This window comes from Hoplias malabaricus, chromosome 7 (genome assembly GCF_029633855.1).
Source record: "Hoplias malabaricus isolate fHopMal1 chromosome 7, fHopMal1.hap1, whole genome shotgun sequence".
NCBI lineage: Eukaryota > Metazoa > Chordata > Actinopteri > Characiformes > Erythrinidae > Hoplias > Hoplias malabaricus.
The window spans coordinates 5,450,317-5,467,253 of NC_089806.1; the positions used below are offsets into that span (position 1 = coordinate 5,450,317).

The following is a 16,937-nucleotide window of genomic DNA, read 5'->3' on the forward strand; positions in this document are numbered from 1 at the left end:
GCATTTTTTTGCAATGTATACAAGTGCAAGTCAACGTGGAAAATGGGCTTAGGGGGTATACCAGCAATACCAATTGTGTGTGTGGTGTGTCAAATTTCAGTTCTGTGTCTTTAAGTACAAGGCCAGCATTCATTTATGTGCACTTAAGAGAGCCACAGTGAGGGGGCGCTCTTGGACTGGTGCTTTGACTGGTGATGTCACAGTCTCACAATGGAGAAAAAAGAGCAGTTGAGAGTTTAGTGCTCGAATGAAGTTGAAAACAAGCAAAGCACTCAGAAGACACTTCTCTCAGTTTTATGCTCACAGGTATGAGGCTTTATCTCTAAATAAGTGTGATTAGAGCTGGAGTTCACTCTATAACAATTTGCTGTGATATGCTATGTCTATTTTAGAAAATTTCTGATGCTCCAGCAACAGTCGCTTAAATTTGTTATTATTGCCAGCATGCACTGTCTGGCTGTGCTGAGATAAACCTCGCAGCACAAACACTCAGAAAACACCCCCTCTGCCCTTTCTGTATGGTAATACTATACAACCGTGTTTAATGTTTTCAGACAGTAAAATGGCTGTAGGTGTGAGTGAATGTGTGTTTGTGCGTGTGTGTGTGTGTGTCTGTGTTGCCCTGTGAAGGACTGGCGCCCCCTCCAGGGTGTATTCCCGCCTTGCGCCCAATGATTCCAGGTAGGCTTTGGACCCCCCGCGACCCTGAACTGGATAAGGGTTACAGACAATGAATGAATTAATGAATGAATGAATAAATTATGAAGCCTTCATATTATCATATTGTATCTGAGTATATTTTTTGCTGAGATGGCCTGCTCCAAATGCAACACACATCCAAAATATTGGCCATGATGAAAGAATTTTTGTCCATGACATTTATCTGTTTTGCTTTAAGAATACAATATGACAGCATTCCGGAATCCTCCAGAATGCCTTTACAGTTATTCACAGAATCTGCCCCAATTATTAAAAAACTTGTTGGCTTAATAAATTCACAATATATCAAATGTTATTAGATATTAAATGTAGCAATTAAACAAAATAGTACTTTGATGTTAGATTTTGCTTTTACCTCAGCATACAATATAAAATGACTAGAATGTCAGTGTGTAGCTATTTTTAAAATCATTTAAAACAAAAATGATCTGAAATAATTGATGTGACTGAATGATAACTAATCCATATCATGAACAAAATCTACCATTCAATTTTTATAATGACATTTTTCAAATCTCTCTTGTTAAAATGAAGAAATTACAAAAGCAAAAGCAAGACGTGGTCTCGCTTCTCGTTCTTTTTTTTCCCTCAGAGACGCACAAATTGGGCTCTAGTCACTTCACATGGCAGTGGTGTTTGCAAAGATCCAGACCAATTTATTGCAAACAGGTCAGAGGTCAGGACCGAGGGTCAGTCAGTCCAGGTCTGTACCGAGGTCCACTGTGTGCACGGAAACGGTTTAAACAGGGCCTCAGAGAGTACATCACCTTCAGCCATACTGCCATCAGACACGATGGGCCTAATTAATAATAATAACCTCAAAAATAATAAGCTTTATGTGGGGGACAGAGCAGTAATAACACAGCAGCACTAACCCAGCAGCGTTAGAACATCCCTCACAGATGTGTGACTCGCCTTTGCTAATGTACTCTCCTCCGTCCTGAAATCTGCAGCTACAAAGACCCTCGCCTGGTTACGTAGGGTCCCAGCGGATGGGATTTTCACGCACACTTCCACATGAAAAATATGAAAAAAGAAAAAGCGTCCCACTTCTGAAGTGACGAGCGCTGTCCCGGGTGCTGAAAGCCCAAATTTAGCCCCATTGTTTTGGACAGGAGGCCTATCTGTGCCTGGAAGGCGTAGCCAGGAAATGATTTGCGTCTGCTTCCTTGTCAGCAGAAACAGCTGCAGACACTCATCTCCCCACCACAGAGGAAACAAAAGCCCTCCGCCTCGGCAGGGAAGGTGAGTGGGACGGAGGACGCTAACTCATGACTTTCTTTCACGCCTCTGAACATGAAAGAAACATTCTACCGGGGCAGGAGCAGCGTATTGTCGGCTGCGGGGGAGAAGAGTAACTGTTACGGAGGAGGAGGCCGTGCTGGACGCCAGCGCCGGGTTCAGAATAAACTTCTGTATCAATGCCAGGGATAGATCTGCTCACCACCGACTCAATCTGAGCTGCAGCCCTTCTCTGGGACGGTGACTGAGTGACATGCGCTCATCGTCATAGAAACAGCTTTGCAAGGAGGAATCAAACGACAGGAGTGAAACTTGGTGGGCAGGTCTGACATCATGAGACGTGAAGCTTGGCTGTGCGTGTAACAGAAGCAGGGATGGGCCTTGTCTCTGTACCTGACTCTGTAAAGTCCACCCATTGTGCTTGCTTTCCGTTCTGACTCCTGCTGTTGTGCTGGTCACGTCCCTTACAAGTGACGTCTGAAATGAAGTCGGAGAAGAGTTTGAAAGCAACTGGAGCAGGTGGTAGAGTTCGAGAAGGGTCTCATCGTGGGGCTTTGGGAAGAGGGCGGTGCTCTTTGCGACGGTGACATGCTGAGAGCAGAGGGCCACAGGTGAGGGTCTGCAGCGGTGCGTACCATAAGAACTGCGCACTGCTGGAGAGTGGAGGTTAAGCAGCCACCTGTTCCTCATTAGCTTTAATGTATTCTAGTTTAATTGCTCAAAAGGCTTTATGTAAAACTTCAAAATGATCAAAGCACACGTTACAAAAGCAGAGAAAATAACCATGAATGCTGTTATCAGAACGCAAGTACACCACAGCCCTTTGTGTAGAGCTCTTCTCCTGGGGCCTGTGTGGAGTCAGTGGCGCTACACTAACCCGGCCCTCGCTGCCTTCCTTTACACTCCATCCTGGAAAAGTGCCGTGATGGTTCGGTTTAAATGAGTGGACAGGAGCTTTAAAGTGTCATCGATGTCTTACGTGGATTTGAACGGATTGCAGTTCTGTTTAAAGGTGCACTGTGTGAAATCTGTCAGGATCTTTTTGCAGAAGTGGAGCATAGTAAACAGAACCATGTGTCCATTACGGTGTGACGTTGTTTGTCCCTGTGGTATTTTGAGCAGAGCAGGTCACAGATGTTTAACTAAGACTCTTCTAAAGAAATGCTTCAGTAAAATGGACTGTTGCAGGTTTAGATCTGATTCTAAGGGAATGGTTAATGGATGTCTGTCGTTGCGATAAAACACTGAGTAACATCCACTGTAGAGCAGGTTGTTAAATGTGAGTGAGTGAGTGTGAGTGAGTGAGTGAGTGAGTGTGAGTGAGCCAGTGAGTGAGTGAGTGAGCGAGCGTGAGTGTGAGTGAGTGTGAGTGAGTGAGTGTGAGTGAGCCAGTGAGTGAGCGAGCGTGAGTGTGAGTGAGTGAGTGAGTGTGAGTGTGTGAGAGTGAGTGAGTGGGTGAGTGTGAGTCAGTGAGTGTGAGTGAATGAGTGAGTGTGAGTCAGTGAGTGTGAGTGAGTGAGTGTGAGTGAGTGAGTCAGTGAGTGTGAGTGAGTGAGTGAGTCAGTGAGTGTGAGTGAGTGAGTGAGTCAGTGAGTGTGAGTGAGAGTGAGTCAGTGAGTGAGTGAGTCAGTGAGTGTGAGTGAGTGAGTGAGTGAGTGTGAGTGAGCAAGTGAGTGTGAGTGAGTGTGAGAGTGAGTCAGTGAGTGTAAGTGAGTGTGAGTGAGTGAGTGTGAGTGAGCAAGTGTGAGTGAGTGAGCGAGTGTGAATGAGTCAGTGAGTGTGAGTGAGTGAGTGAGCGAGTGAGTGTGAGTGAGTGAGTCAGTGAGTGTGAGTGAGAGAGTGAGTGTGAGTGAGTGTGAGTGAGCAAGTGTGAGTGAGTGAGCGAGTGTGAGTGAGTGAGTGAGTCAGTGAGTGTGAGTGAGCGAGTGAGTGACTGTGAGTCAGTGAGTGAGTGTGAGTGAGTCAGTGAGTGTGAGTGAGTGAGTCAGTGAGTGAGTGAGTGTGAGTGAGTGAGTGTGAGTGAGTGAGTGAGTCAGTGAGTGTGAGTGAGTGAGTCAGTGAGTGAGTGAGTGTGAGTGAGTGAGTCAGTGAGTGTGAGTGAGTGAGTCAGTGAGTGAGAGTGTGAGTGACTGTGAGTGAGTGTGAGTGAGTGAGTCAGTGAGTGTGAGTGAGTGAGTCAGTGAGTGAGTGAGTGAGTCAGTGAGTGAGTGAGTCAGTGAGTGTGAGTGAGTGAGTGTGAGTGAGTGAGTCAGTTAGTGTGAGTGAGTGAGTCAGTGAGTGTGAGTGAGTGAGTCAGTGAGTGAGTGTGAGTGAGTGAGTCAGTGAGTGAGAGTGTGAGTGACTGTGAGTGAGTGAGTGTGAGTGAGTGAGTGTGAGTGAGTGAGTCAGTGAGTGAGTGAGTCAGTGAGTGAGAGTGTGAGTGACTGAGTGAGTGTCAGTGAGTGAGTCAGTGAGTGTGAGTGAGTGTCAGTGAGTGAGTCAGTGAGTGTGAGTGAGTGAGTCAGTGAGTGTGAGTGAGTGAGTCAGTGAGTGAGTGAGTGAGTCAGTGAGTGAGTGAGTCAGTGAGTGTGAGTGAGTGAGTGTGAGTGAGTGAGTCAGTTAGTGTGAGTGAGTGAGTCAGTGAGTGAGTGTGAGTGAGTGAGTCAGTGAGTGAGAGTGTGAGTGACTGTGAGTGAGTGAGTGTGAGTGAGTGAGTGAGTCAGTGAGTGTGAGTGAGTGAGTCAGTGAGTGTGAGTGAGTGAGTCAGTGAGTGAGTGTGAGTGAGTGAGTCAGTGAGTGAGAGTGTGAGTGACTGTGAGTGAGTGTGAGTGAGTGAGTCAGTGAGTGTGAGTGAGTGAGTCAGTGAGTGTGAGTGAGTGAGTCAGTGAGTGAGTGAGTGAGTCAGTGAGTGAGTGAGTCAGTGAGTGTGAGTGAGTGAGTGTGAGTGAGTGAGTCAGTTAGTGTGAGTGAGTGAGTCAGTGAGTGTGAGTGAGTGAGTCAGTGAGTGAGTGTGAGTGAGTCAGTGAGTGAGAGTGTGAGTGACTGTGAGTGAGTGAGTGTGAGTGAGTGAGTCAGTGAGTGTGAGTGAGTGAGTCAGTGAGTGAGTGTGAGTGAGTGAGTCAGTGAGTGAGAGTGTGAGTGACTGAGTGAGTGTCAGTGAGTGAGTCAGTGAGTGTGAGTGAGTGAGTCAGTGAGTGTGAGTGAGTGAGTCAGTGAGTGAGTGAGTGAGTCAGTGAGTGAGTGAGTCAGTGAGTGTGAGTGAGTGAGTCAGTTAGTGTGAGTGAGTGAGTCAGTGAGTGAGTGTGAGTGAGTGAGTCAGTGAGTGAGAGTGTGAGTGACTGTGAGTGAGTGAGTGAGTGAGTCAGTGAGTGTGAGTGAGTGAGTCAGTGAGTGTGAGTGAGTGAGTCAGTGAGTGAGTGTGAGTGAGTGAGTCAGTGAGTGAGAGTGTGAGTGACTGTGAGTGAGTGTGAGTGAGTGAGTCAGTGAGTGTGAGTGAGTGAGTCAGTGAGTGTGAGTGAGTGAGTCAGTGAGTGAGTGAGTGAGTCAGTGAGTGAGTGAGTCAGTGAGTGTGAGTGAGTGAGTGTGAGTGAGTGAGTCAGTTAGTGTGAGTGAGTGAGTGAGTCAGTGAGTGTGAGTGAGTGAGTCAGTGAGTGAGTGTGAGTGTGAGGTAAATGTACAGTCAATTCACATCTAAAAATGTCCAGAACACAGAATAAGAGCAGACACTCTACTGTCCATTATTCTGAGAGTGGACAAAGACAAAGACACAGGCTGTTAGAGAACGGCAGAATGATGCAGACAAATGGACATGCTTTTATAGCTCAGCTTTGGGAGTTTGTCTGCTGTGTGTGTGTGTGTGGAAGCATATGTTTTCACTGTCTGTTAAGTCCCTGTTGCCCTGACTCTCCGCACGGCTGATGAACAGCTCTGTTTTATAGCGCCGGTCTAGTGGAGGAGTCGAAGACAAAGCGTGATTAACAGACTCCGGAACAGACTTGGGGCTGTACGTTCATGGCTGTGTGGACCCGCGGTGCTGTGTGGTGTGTGGCAGAGAGCAGAGTGAAGGTGTAAAGCTGTTCACCTGTAACCTGCTCTGCTCCAGCGCATTCTCCAGCTCCTGCTTCGCAGCCGCAGTCTCCTGCTGATGGCTCTGCCGCAGGTGCTCTATAGCTGAGGCATGGAGATGGTTCAGTTCTGAACGCAATGAGGCTAGAGAGAGAGAGAGAGAGAGGAGAGAGAGAGACAGAGAGAGAGAGTGAGAGAGAGGAGAGAGAGAGACAGAGAGAGAGTGAGAGAGAGGAGAGAGGAGGAGAGTGAGAGAGAGAGAAGGAGAGAGAGAGAGGAGCAGAGAGAGAGAGAGAGAGAGAGAGAGAGAGAGAGGAGAGAGAGAGGAGAGAGAGAGAAAGAGAACATGAGTTGAACATTTTGACCACTTATAAACTGACCCCATGCTCCATTGCCACTCTCACTTGACAGGAGCACTTTATATTTTTACAATTACAGACTGTAGTCCATCTGTTGCTCTGCATACTTTCTTATCCCCATTTCCCCCTGTTCCTCAGCGCTCAGGACCCCCACAGAGCAGGTGTGATGTGGTGGTGGGTCATTCTCAGCGCTGCAGTGACACTGACGTGGTGGTGGTGTGTTAGTGTGTGTTGTGCTGGTGTAGAGTGGATCAGACACAGCAGTGCTGCTGGAGTTTTTAAACCCCTCAGTGTCTGGACCGAGAACAGTCCACCGACCGAAAACATCCAGCCGACAGCGTCCTGTGTCACTGATGAAGGACTAGAGGACGAGCGACACACACTGTGCAGCGACAGATGAGCTACTGTCTCTGACTCTACATCTACAAGGTGGACCAACGAGGGAGGAGTGTCTCACAGAGTGGACAGAGAGTGGACACAGGGTTTAAAAACTCCAGCAGCACTGCTGTGTGTGAGGTGGGACCTGATGAGGTCACTGTGAGGGTCTTACCCAGCATGGCTTTGCCTTCATCCTCCAGCTCGAAGCGCAGGGTCTGCAGCTCCTGCTCTGACTGGTGCTTCAGAGTCTCGATGTTCTGCCTGTGAGCTTCCCTCAGAGACTGGAGCTCCATATGATGCTGCTGCCGCAGTCGGTCCTCCAGCTCCTACACACACACACACACACACACACATCACCCTCTTGAATATAGAGCACATCCGGTCGTCAGTTTGCTGCTACTCAAAATTGGTGGTCTTTCGAAGGACCCAGAGTTACAGCTGGGCTCTCTGTAACGGACCCGGTCCTGAGACTGCGCAGTCAGCCTGCAGCCCGGCGCTGATTAGTGAGCTGAGTCTGATCAGAGAATTATATGATGATCAATATGCACTTAAGCACATCAGCAGTTTGTTGAGGCTCTTGGATGACTGCCCTCTGCTGCCCGCAAACGTGAGCAAAGCCCACACCAGACCGCTGCCTTAGAGAGAGTGGCTGGAGCTGGACGGACCGGTGAAGACACTCAGACGCTGGGCACCTGTGACCACCCTAGACACGGTGGTCTGTGGTGCTGTTAAAGAGGAACGAGGGGAAGTGAGATTGGCCTCTAAACGCTTCAGTAAATATGGCATCAGCCACCTGGCAGACCCTGCTGGAATGGAATAGTGGACAGAGCTGCTGATGGTGCCAGGGGTTTAATGGGACGTGATCAGGAGCATGGCGACGGGTTCGACACGAACGACTGAGATGATAAATAGTTTACACTGGAAGAGTCTTTGACTTGAACTAGGGCTGCAATTAATGATTATTTCAGCAGTGGACTAATCTGTGACTGTTTTCAGGATTATTTGATTAGGAACGGAGCACTGATTTGTTAACTGCTGCACCGTTTAAGGTGGAACGGAGCACTGATTTGTTAACTGCAACACCATTTAAGGTGGAACGGAGCACTGATTTGTTAACTGCAACACCATTTAAGGTGGAACGGAGCACTGATTTGTTAACTGCAACACCATTTAAGGTGGAACAGAGCACTGATTTGTTAACTGCAACACCATTTAAGGTGGAACAGAGCAATGATTTGTTAACTGCAACACCATTTAAGGTGGAACAGAGCACTGATTTGTTAACTGCAACACCATTTAAGGTGGAACAGAGCACTGATTTGTTAACTGCAACACCATTTAAGGTGGAACAGAGCACTGATTTGTTAACTGCAACACCATTTAAGGTGGAACGGAGCACTGATTTGTTAACTGCAACACCATTTAAGGTGGAACGGCGCACTGATTTGTTAACTGCAACACCATTTAAGGTGGAACAGAGCACTGATTTGTTAACTGCAACACCATTTAAGGTGAACCGGGGCACTGATTTGTTAACTGCAACACCATTTAAGGTGGAACAGAGCACTGATTTGTGAGCTGCAACACCATTTAAGGTGGAACGGATGACTGATTTGTTAACTGCAACACCATTTAAGGTGGAACAGAGCACTGATTTTTTAACTGCAACACCATTTAAGGTGGAACAGAGCACTGATTTGTTAACTGCTGTACCATTTAAGGTGGAACGGAGCACTGATTTGTTAACTGCAACACCATTTAAGGTGGAACGGAGCACTGATTTGCTAACTGCAACACCATTTAAGGTGGAACAGAGCACTGATTTGTGAGCTGCAACACCATTTAAGGTGGAACGGCGCACTGATTTGTTAACTGCAACACCATTTAAGGTGGAACAGAGCACTGATTTGTTAACTGCTGCACCCTTAAAGGTGGAACAGAGCACTGATTTGTTAACTGCTGCACCATTTAAGGTGGAACGGAGCACTGATTTGTTAACTGCAACACCATTTAAGGTGGAACGGAGCACTGATTTGCTAACTGCAACACCATTTAAGGTGGAACGGAGCACTGATTTGCTAACTGCAACACCATTTAAGGTGGAACGGAGCACTGATTTTTTAACTGCAACACCATTTAAGGTGGAACGGAGCACTGATTTGTTAACTGCTTACAACATTTAAGGTAGAACGGAGCACTGATTTGTTAACTGCAACACCATTTAAGGTGGAACGGAGCACTGATTTGTGAACTGCTACACCATTTAAGGTGGAACGGAGCACTGATTTGTTAACTGCAACACCATTTAAGGTGGAACGGAGCACTGATTTGTGAGCTGCAACACCATTTAAGGTGGAACGGATGACTGATTTGTTAACTGCAACACCATTTAAGGTGGAACAGAGCACTGATTTGTTAACTGCAACACCATTTAAGGTGGAACAGAGCACTGATTTGTTAACTGCTGCACCATTTAAGGTGGAACGGAGCACTGATTTGTTAACTGCAACACCATTTAAGGTGGAACGGAGCACTGATTTGCTAACTGCAACACCATTTAAGGTGGAACAGAGCACTGATTTGTTAACTGCAACACCATTTAAGGTGGAACGGAGCACTGATTTGTTAACTGCAACACCATTTAAGGTGGAACGGAGCACTGATTTGTTAACTGCTTACAACATTTAAGGTAGAACGGAGCACTGATTTGTTAACTGCAACACCAGTTAAGGTGGAACAGAGCACTGATTTGTGAACTGCTACACCATTTAAGGTGGAACGGAGCACTGATTTGTTAACTGCAACACCCTTTAAGGTGGAATGGAGCACTGATTTGTTAACTGCTTACAACATTTAAGGTGGAACGGAGCACTGATTTGTTAACTGCAACACCATTTAATGTGGAACGGAGAAGTGATTTGTGAGCTGCAACACCATTTAAGGTGGAATTGTACGGTGGGTTTCTAATTCTGACAATAATGCTTTTTTAATTTTTAAATGAAATGTCTTGTTTGTTGTTAAAAATGAACGTAAATGCAGAAACCAGCGCAGTTCTGCAGTCACGCTAAATACGAGTGCGCAGCTTCTGGGAGACTGTGGCTACCTTTGGTTGATACCACCCCAGTGCTCTCTGTAGTGCGTTGAAGTTACAAATAAACGGCGCGTCAACAATGAAATTCCATGTGGACAAATGTATCGTCGATGTTGAAGATTATGTCGACTCATCGTTGCAGCCCTAATGTTAACTGAAAAGGTCAGACCATGTCAATCTGTGCTACACTCAGGAGACTTCCCCTTCCTCTGCTTCCCCTACTCAGACAACACAGAAACACCCAGAAACTCCCATGAGATTTGTTCTTGAGCCTGAGAGCCAGGGCCTTAAATCACCTCTCTTGTTCACACACACACCCTTACATCTATAACATCTATAACACTCTCAGTCTCTCACCACCTTCACTGCACACATAGTAGCTGCCTTCCCATAAGACACGATGCCATTTACACCTCTGGAAGTGCTACTAGAGTGTTAGCACATCTCTACAAGGCTGTGTGAATGAGAACGGAGAACATTCCCAGTCCCCATGCTCAGGCCACACTTGCTCCAGAGCTGTTACTAAAACACGGCACTCGAGCAGCAGTACGCGCGATGAGAGACGGATCGATGCGGAGTACGGCGCACTCACTCATGAATACCGCTAACATGATGCTCCGCAGGATTTGTTACCAGTGCACGGCGTCTGAGAGGAAGCCAATCTGTGAGAATCCCTCAAAACAGCATTGATTACCTGCTGTAAACGGATTAGAAACGACACTGGAGACAAACTGCAAAGTGCAAACAGAGCACTATCAAATCCCACACTGGATTTCCCCCATGGCAAGGTGAGACACGCTCCGGATCTCTCCCCAGAGAGTCATAAAGCTAGAGCTGGTGTGCTCAGGGGCGCAGTTTGTGTGGTTTGTTTGCTCATAAAAATGTGCAGAGTGAATCTCTATTCTTCACCACACGTGGAAAAGCATCGATGCATATTTTATAACCTCGCTGCCTCAGTAAACAGCGTCCAGAAGGCGAGGACCAAGCGAGTGTGCACTGAGAGGACTGGGAGGCTTCAGCGTTCGTGTCCATATCTGCCAGAAGCCCTCTCTCTCTCTCTCTCTCTCTCTCTCTCTCTCTCTCTCTCTCTCAGGCAGATCCATCGGGGCCATATGCTTTCAGCGGGCTCTCCGGCCGAAGGTGGGCAGAGAAAATAAGTGAGTGCACTGTGGTTGCCGTGGGAGGCCTGCGCAGCCTTTCCGGATAAATCAAAGTAGTTTTCAGTATGTCAGCAAAAAAAATAAAAAATCCACAGGGCTTTGGTGAGTGAGATTTCTGTCTTGTTCGGCTGTTGTAGAGAAAAATCTGCAGTGAGGAGTGTGATGTGCTTGTTTTGCTGAGGCAGGTGGAGCAGCAGCGTTGTAGGAATGCAGTGATGCAACATGGTGCACCAATCTGAAGCTAGTGATCGAAACACATAGCTTTAAAAACGACAGCACATTATAATAATCTTAATGACACATCTGTGACCTGTTCTGTTTTTACTCAGTGCTCTTATTTCTCCGCGCTCTTTGTGTCTGTTTTGCTGAGTTTAACCTCGTCTTTGAGCTCTCACATAAACACGGGTCCAGTGCTGTGATTGGACAGACTCAGACGAGGGGGCGGTGCCATTCTAAAATCTATGCACTTGACGTCAGAAGAGAAGCACAGTCAGAACGACTCGTTTTATCCTGTGTTTTCAGACTTAGGATGAGCACAGGAAACTAACTGGGGGTCTTGTTTCACAGTGTGTGGGTTGGTGGGCTCCAGAGGCACATTTACTAATGTTATATGTCTTATTTAAATGTATATATTTGTACAGACTAGTCTTCTTCCTTCTCCGCACTGCCTCAGCGCTGTAGATGGCATCCAGAACCCCACCGACACAGCACTGTATATCACCCCCTTGTGGAGCAGTTCTTAAATGTGAGTGATTGGTGCCACCTGGTGGAGAACCTTAGGCTGACAATGACTGAGTATGTGAGTATGAGGAGCTGTGTGGCTATAAACACACCATGAGTTCAGTAACAGGTCAGTTACGGTGAAGATGGGCATTAAACGTACTGTGAAACATCACTGCGCTGTGTGAACGCATCACTATAGGAGACGGGGGATCTGTATCAGCCTCCTGCACTGCTCCAGTACCTTGTCCGTTCACTACCTTATTCAAAGATGCAGCCCCTTAAATAATAAGTGTATTCCACTGTGTGCTGCTGTCATCTAAAACACAGCCAACAGTCACATTTCCAGGCGTTTATCCCTTACCCCGCTGTTAAAGCCAAGCTGAAAAGGTAATTGGGGATGTTCTTCTTCATACAGCTCCATGTGGAGCTGTGGACAGAGCAGCGAGACCAGCAAAGACTGCAACCGTCTTGGCATCGCCACTGAGAAAACAGCGAGCACTGCTTTCCCCCGGCGCCACCGATGCCTCGGAGCAAGAGGCAGTCCGCCGTCCACCGCTGTAGCTTCTGTTCTCCACTAAAGCCCCTCTCACTTATTCAGCAGCAATGAATAAATCAGCAGAGCCTTGTCTTCGGGAGCGAGGCGGCCCATTTGCCTGGTGCTGGTGCAGGGCTTTCGGAGCAGACGGCTGTAAAAACAGGCCTTTATTGAGCCTTGCTGACGGGTCTCTCCTCAACACAAGGAGGGATACTGATGCTGAATAATGGAGCAGCAGATGGAGGAGGAACACTACTTTAGCTTTATCTCCACGTGTAGACGGGCGAGGCTCTTTTAAGACGCGGCAGTGAGGTCAGCTAAGTCCACTTGGAGAACTCTCTGGACCGAGGCTGTGCCGGTTTCTACTGTCACAGCACTCGGTAGTTCTTCTCAGGTGGATGTCTACAGCCAGACTGGAGCTCATCTGGTGTTGGAGCAATCCCCGCCCCTGTGTTGTCCACTTAGCTGTTGTCCATAGCTGTTAAATCTTAACAGAGCTGGAGGTGCTGGTGGGATTGTAAACAGATGCTTAACCTGTGGTTTGGGTTTGTGTAAAATCTACGGTCACTGTGATTGGGTCTGGAGCACTTCATAAAGTTCAGAGGCCTTCAAACAGGCTGTAAAACCACATACACTATTATCTCTCTCTCTCTCTCTCTCTCTCTCTCTCTCTCTCAGTGATGTCCTTGTTGACATGAAGACACCATTTTCTCATGGGGACACCACACTGGGAAGTTGGGGACATCAGGGAGGCGCCTCAACACACCTTCAGCCTGCAGCATCCACCTGGAAAATGTAACAATCCACAGCTGTACATTCACCAAACACTCACCCAGTCACTCACACACTCACCCAGTCACTCACACACTCACCCGGTCACTCACACACTCACCCAGTCACTCACACACTCACCCAGTCACTCACACACTCACCCAGTCACTCACACACTCACCCAGTCACTCACACACTCACCCAGTCACTCACACACTCACCCAGTCACTCACACACTCACCCGGTCACTCACACACTCACCCGGTCACTCACACACTCACCCGGTCACTCACACACTCACCCGGTCACTCACACACTCACCCGGTCACTCACACACTCACCCGGTCACTCACACCTGTGGACAGTTTCACACACTCACCCAGTCAGTCACACACTCACCCAGTCAGTCACACACTCACCCAGTCAGTCACACACTCACCCAGTCAGTCACACACTCACCCAGTCAGTCACACACTCACCCAGTCAGTCACACACTCACCCGGTCACTCACACACTCACCCGGTCACTCACACACTCACCCGGTCACTCACACACTCACCCGATCACTCACACACTCACCCGATAACTCACACACTCACACCTGTGGACAGTTTCACACATTCACCCAGTCACTCACACACTCACTCACACACTCACCCAGTCACTCACACACTCACACCTGTGGACAGTTTCACACACTCACCCAGTCACTCACACACTCACCCGGTCACTCACACACTCACCCGGTCACTCACACACACACACCTGTGGATAATGTCACACAGCCAGCCCACCTACCAGTGTCTGTGGGAGTAAAGCTGAGCCCCCCCAGAGGACACACACACCTGAGACCCTGGAGCTGTGTGTCAGTGACACTCCCTGCAGCGCCTCCGTGTGGCTCATATCTGATAATCCCAAACACAGTAATAAATAAAGTCTGATGTCACTGCCTTGGCCCCTGATGCTCTTCTAATGCCGGAGCCCTTCAGCCACGGCGCTCGACCCGCGCAGAGATTCTTTTACTCCTGTCTGACTCTGCCTTCTCCGAGTCCGGGTCTGTCTGTCACTAGCTGTTCCAGCAGTGCCCCCTCACACTGTCCCGCCGCACAGCTGTCACCCTGCAGCCCGCGGAGAGCCACGTCACGCCCGAGTGAGAGCGCTCCTCGCCCACAGACACGTTAGAGAGCAGGTAGGGAGTGAAGCGCACTTCACAGCCAATGACAGCAAGCGCTCAGCCATCGCTAAGCCACGGGCAGGAGAGGAGAGGTGTGAGAGGACGTGTTATTCCAGGCCACTGAAGAGGAGGAGGAGGAGAAGGAGGGGTTCACTGAGCTGAGGCCAGGCTCACCGCAGGTCTGCCCTCCACATTGATCCCCTGCTGGAGGAGGACGGAGTACTGTGAGGGGACATGGGCAGTGACACAATATACAGGGGATGATATGATTCAACCCAGCAGTGGCTTGGAGGGGGCAGACCTGACCACGCACACACAGTCTAGGACTGGGCTGGGAACAGAGTCCTGTTGTTTGGGCCACGAGGGACAATAACTGTGGATATCAGTGGAAACTGGCCTGTTTTTTTTTGGGGTGGGGATGGCTTTAGGGGGTGTGTTTGTGTATCTACACCACAGGCCCACGGTGCTACATCTACACAATTGAGTTCAAAGGGCAAAGGCCAAGTGGACCCTGCGTGTTTTACTGAACAAACCCCTCTTTTTGTCCCTCTGTTCCGTCCAAAGCATTTTCGTTCTGGCGTGAAGCAGCGGGAACATCTCAAAACCACAGTCTTTCCTTTTCAAACTAACTTAAAGGAACAGTAGGTAATATTTTTACCTTACAATTACAGCTTCAAAATCACTGTGACGCTCCACTGAGCTGTAATAGAGAGAACAGAGCCTCTGCTGTTGTTGCTCTGGGTTCAGCACTGCAGAAACTGCACCATGTAACTTCCTGTGGAGGGTAGGATACAAAGCCCCGCCTCCCAAACCCCTCCCCCTTGATTTTAAACAGTGCTGTAAAAGTGAATTACACTCTGTGACTGTAAAAGGAGCTCAGGAGCAAAAATTCCCGATCTTACGTAGAGTCGCTTTAATGGATACTGAAACATGAAGCTGAAGTGAGGATAAATGTCAGTATACATCTACGGGGGGGCATTTATATGGATACACCTTAATAAAATGGGAATGGTTGGTGATATTAACTTCCTGTTTGTGGTACATTAGTATATGGGAGGGGGGGGGGCCTTTTCAAGATGGGTGGTGACCATGGTGGCCATTTTAAAGTCGGACATTTTGGATCCAACTTTTGTTTTCTCAATGGGAAGAGGGTCATGTGACACATCAAACTTATTGGGAATTTCACAAGAAAAACAATGGTGTGCTTGGTTTTAACGTAACTTTATTCTTTTATGAGTTATTTACAAGTTTCTGACCACTTATAAAATGTGTTCAAAGTGCTGCTCATTGTGTTGGATTGTCAATGCAACCCTCTTCTCCCACTGATAGCAACACCGCAGGAGAAATGCTAGCACAGGCTTCCAGTATCCGTAGTTTCAGGTGCTGCACGTCTTGATGGTATGGTGTGGTATATGGGGTACAAAGATAGTGGGGTCATTCTTCATCAGTGGAAACCTCAAGGCCACTGGATGTGAAACTGCTACATGACGATGTGTTTTCCTCTTTATGCACTGAAGCTGTTCCCTGAGTTTTTCTAGCAAGATGGTGTACCACCACATTATAGGTGTCAGGTCCGAGCATTCCTAGGTGAACAGTTTCCTGGAAAGTGGAGTGTTCGTCGTGGGTGGGCCAGTTGAATGGCCCCCAAGGTCTCCCGATCTGACCCCCTTAGACTTTTATCTTTGGGGTCATCTGAAGGTAATTGTCTATGCTGTGAAGACACGACATGTGCAGCACCTGAAACTACGGATACTGGAAGCCTGTGCTAGCATTTCTCCTGCGGTGTTGCTATCAGTGTGTGAAGAGTGGGATTGCATTGACAATCCAACACAATGGGCAGCACTTTGAACACATATTATAAGTGGTCAGAAACTTGTAAATAACTCATGAAAGAATAAAGTTACGTTAAAACCAAGCACACCATTGTTTTTCTTGTGAAATTCCCAATAAGTTTGATGTGTCACATGACCCTCTTCCCATTGAAAATACAAGTTGGATCCAAAATGGCCGACTTCAAAATGGCCACCATGGTCACCACCCACCTTGAAAAGTCCCATATACTAATGCTTCACAAACAGGAAGTTAATATCACCAACCATTCCCATTTTATTAAGGTGTAACCATATAAATGCCCCCCCCCCTGTACAAAGTGCTCTGAACATCATGGTGTCTTTAGGATTAAGAAAGACATCATTATTGAGTTTGTATTCAGCCACAGGACCTCACTGACCAATCACAGCTGACTCTGGCGTTGCCATAGCAGAGATAACAGTCCGGTCATGCACCAGAAGCTAGGACTCAATAAACATCGCAAGCGTTACTGTACCGTCTGCTTTGACGCCATGCCTGGGTTCAGTGCAGAGGCACAATTCCCCTCTACATTACACTCCTCACTCCTTGTGCTCCCTCAGTGGAAATATGCAGCTCACTCTCAGCGCTGGGCTGTTTTTATTCGGAGCAGTGTCTATACTGTTATTCTGTCATATTAAATACGTCTATATTAGATGTTTAGCGTGGTGTTCTGGAACAGCCCCTGGTCACAGCTCAAGGCTCCAGGGAGAGTGGGATGTGGCTGTAGAGGTGGTGATGCGTGTGTTTGGACGTGGCGTGTTCACCTTGAGGTCGTGCTGCCGGACCTCCTGCATGTCCTGGACGGCGCAGCAGTGGGCCTCGCGCAGACGCTCCTCCCTGCGCTGGTGCTCCATCTCCAGCTCCTGCAGCTGCTGCCCCAGGTGCTCGA

The 16,937-nt window shown here is 48.0% G+C and overlaps 1 protein-coding gene across 1 annotated transcript in view; it reads right to left on the reverse strand.

The window, feature by feature from the left end:
- The window catches only part of fam184ab (family with sequence similarity 184 member Ab), a 126,750-nt gene that overhangs the window by 39,011 nt on the left and 70,802 nt on the right, over nt 1-16,937 (reverse strand). The window contains exons 11-13 of the mRNA XM_066677780.1: nt 16,813-16,932; nt 6,916-7,069; nt 6,023-6,150 (exon numbers count right to left, since the gene is read on the reverse strand). Of these exons, the coding sequence (XP_066533877.1) occupies nt 6,023-6,150; nt 6,916-7,069; nt 16,813-16,932 (402 nt within the window). The remainder of the gene's footprint in view (nt 1-6,022; nt 6,151-6,915; nt 7,070-16,812; nt 16,933-16,937) is intronic.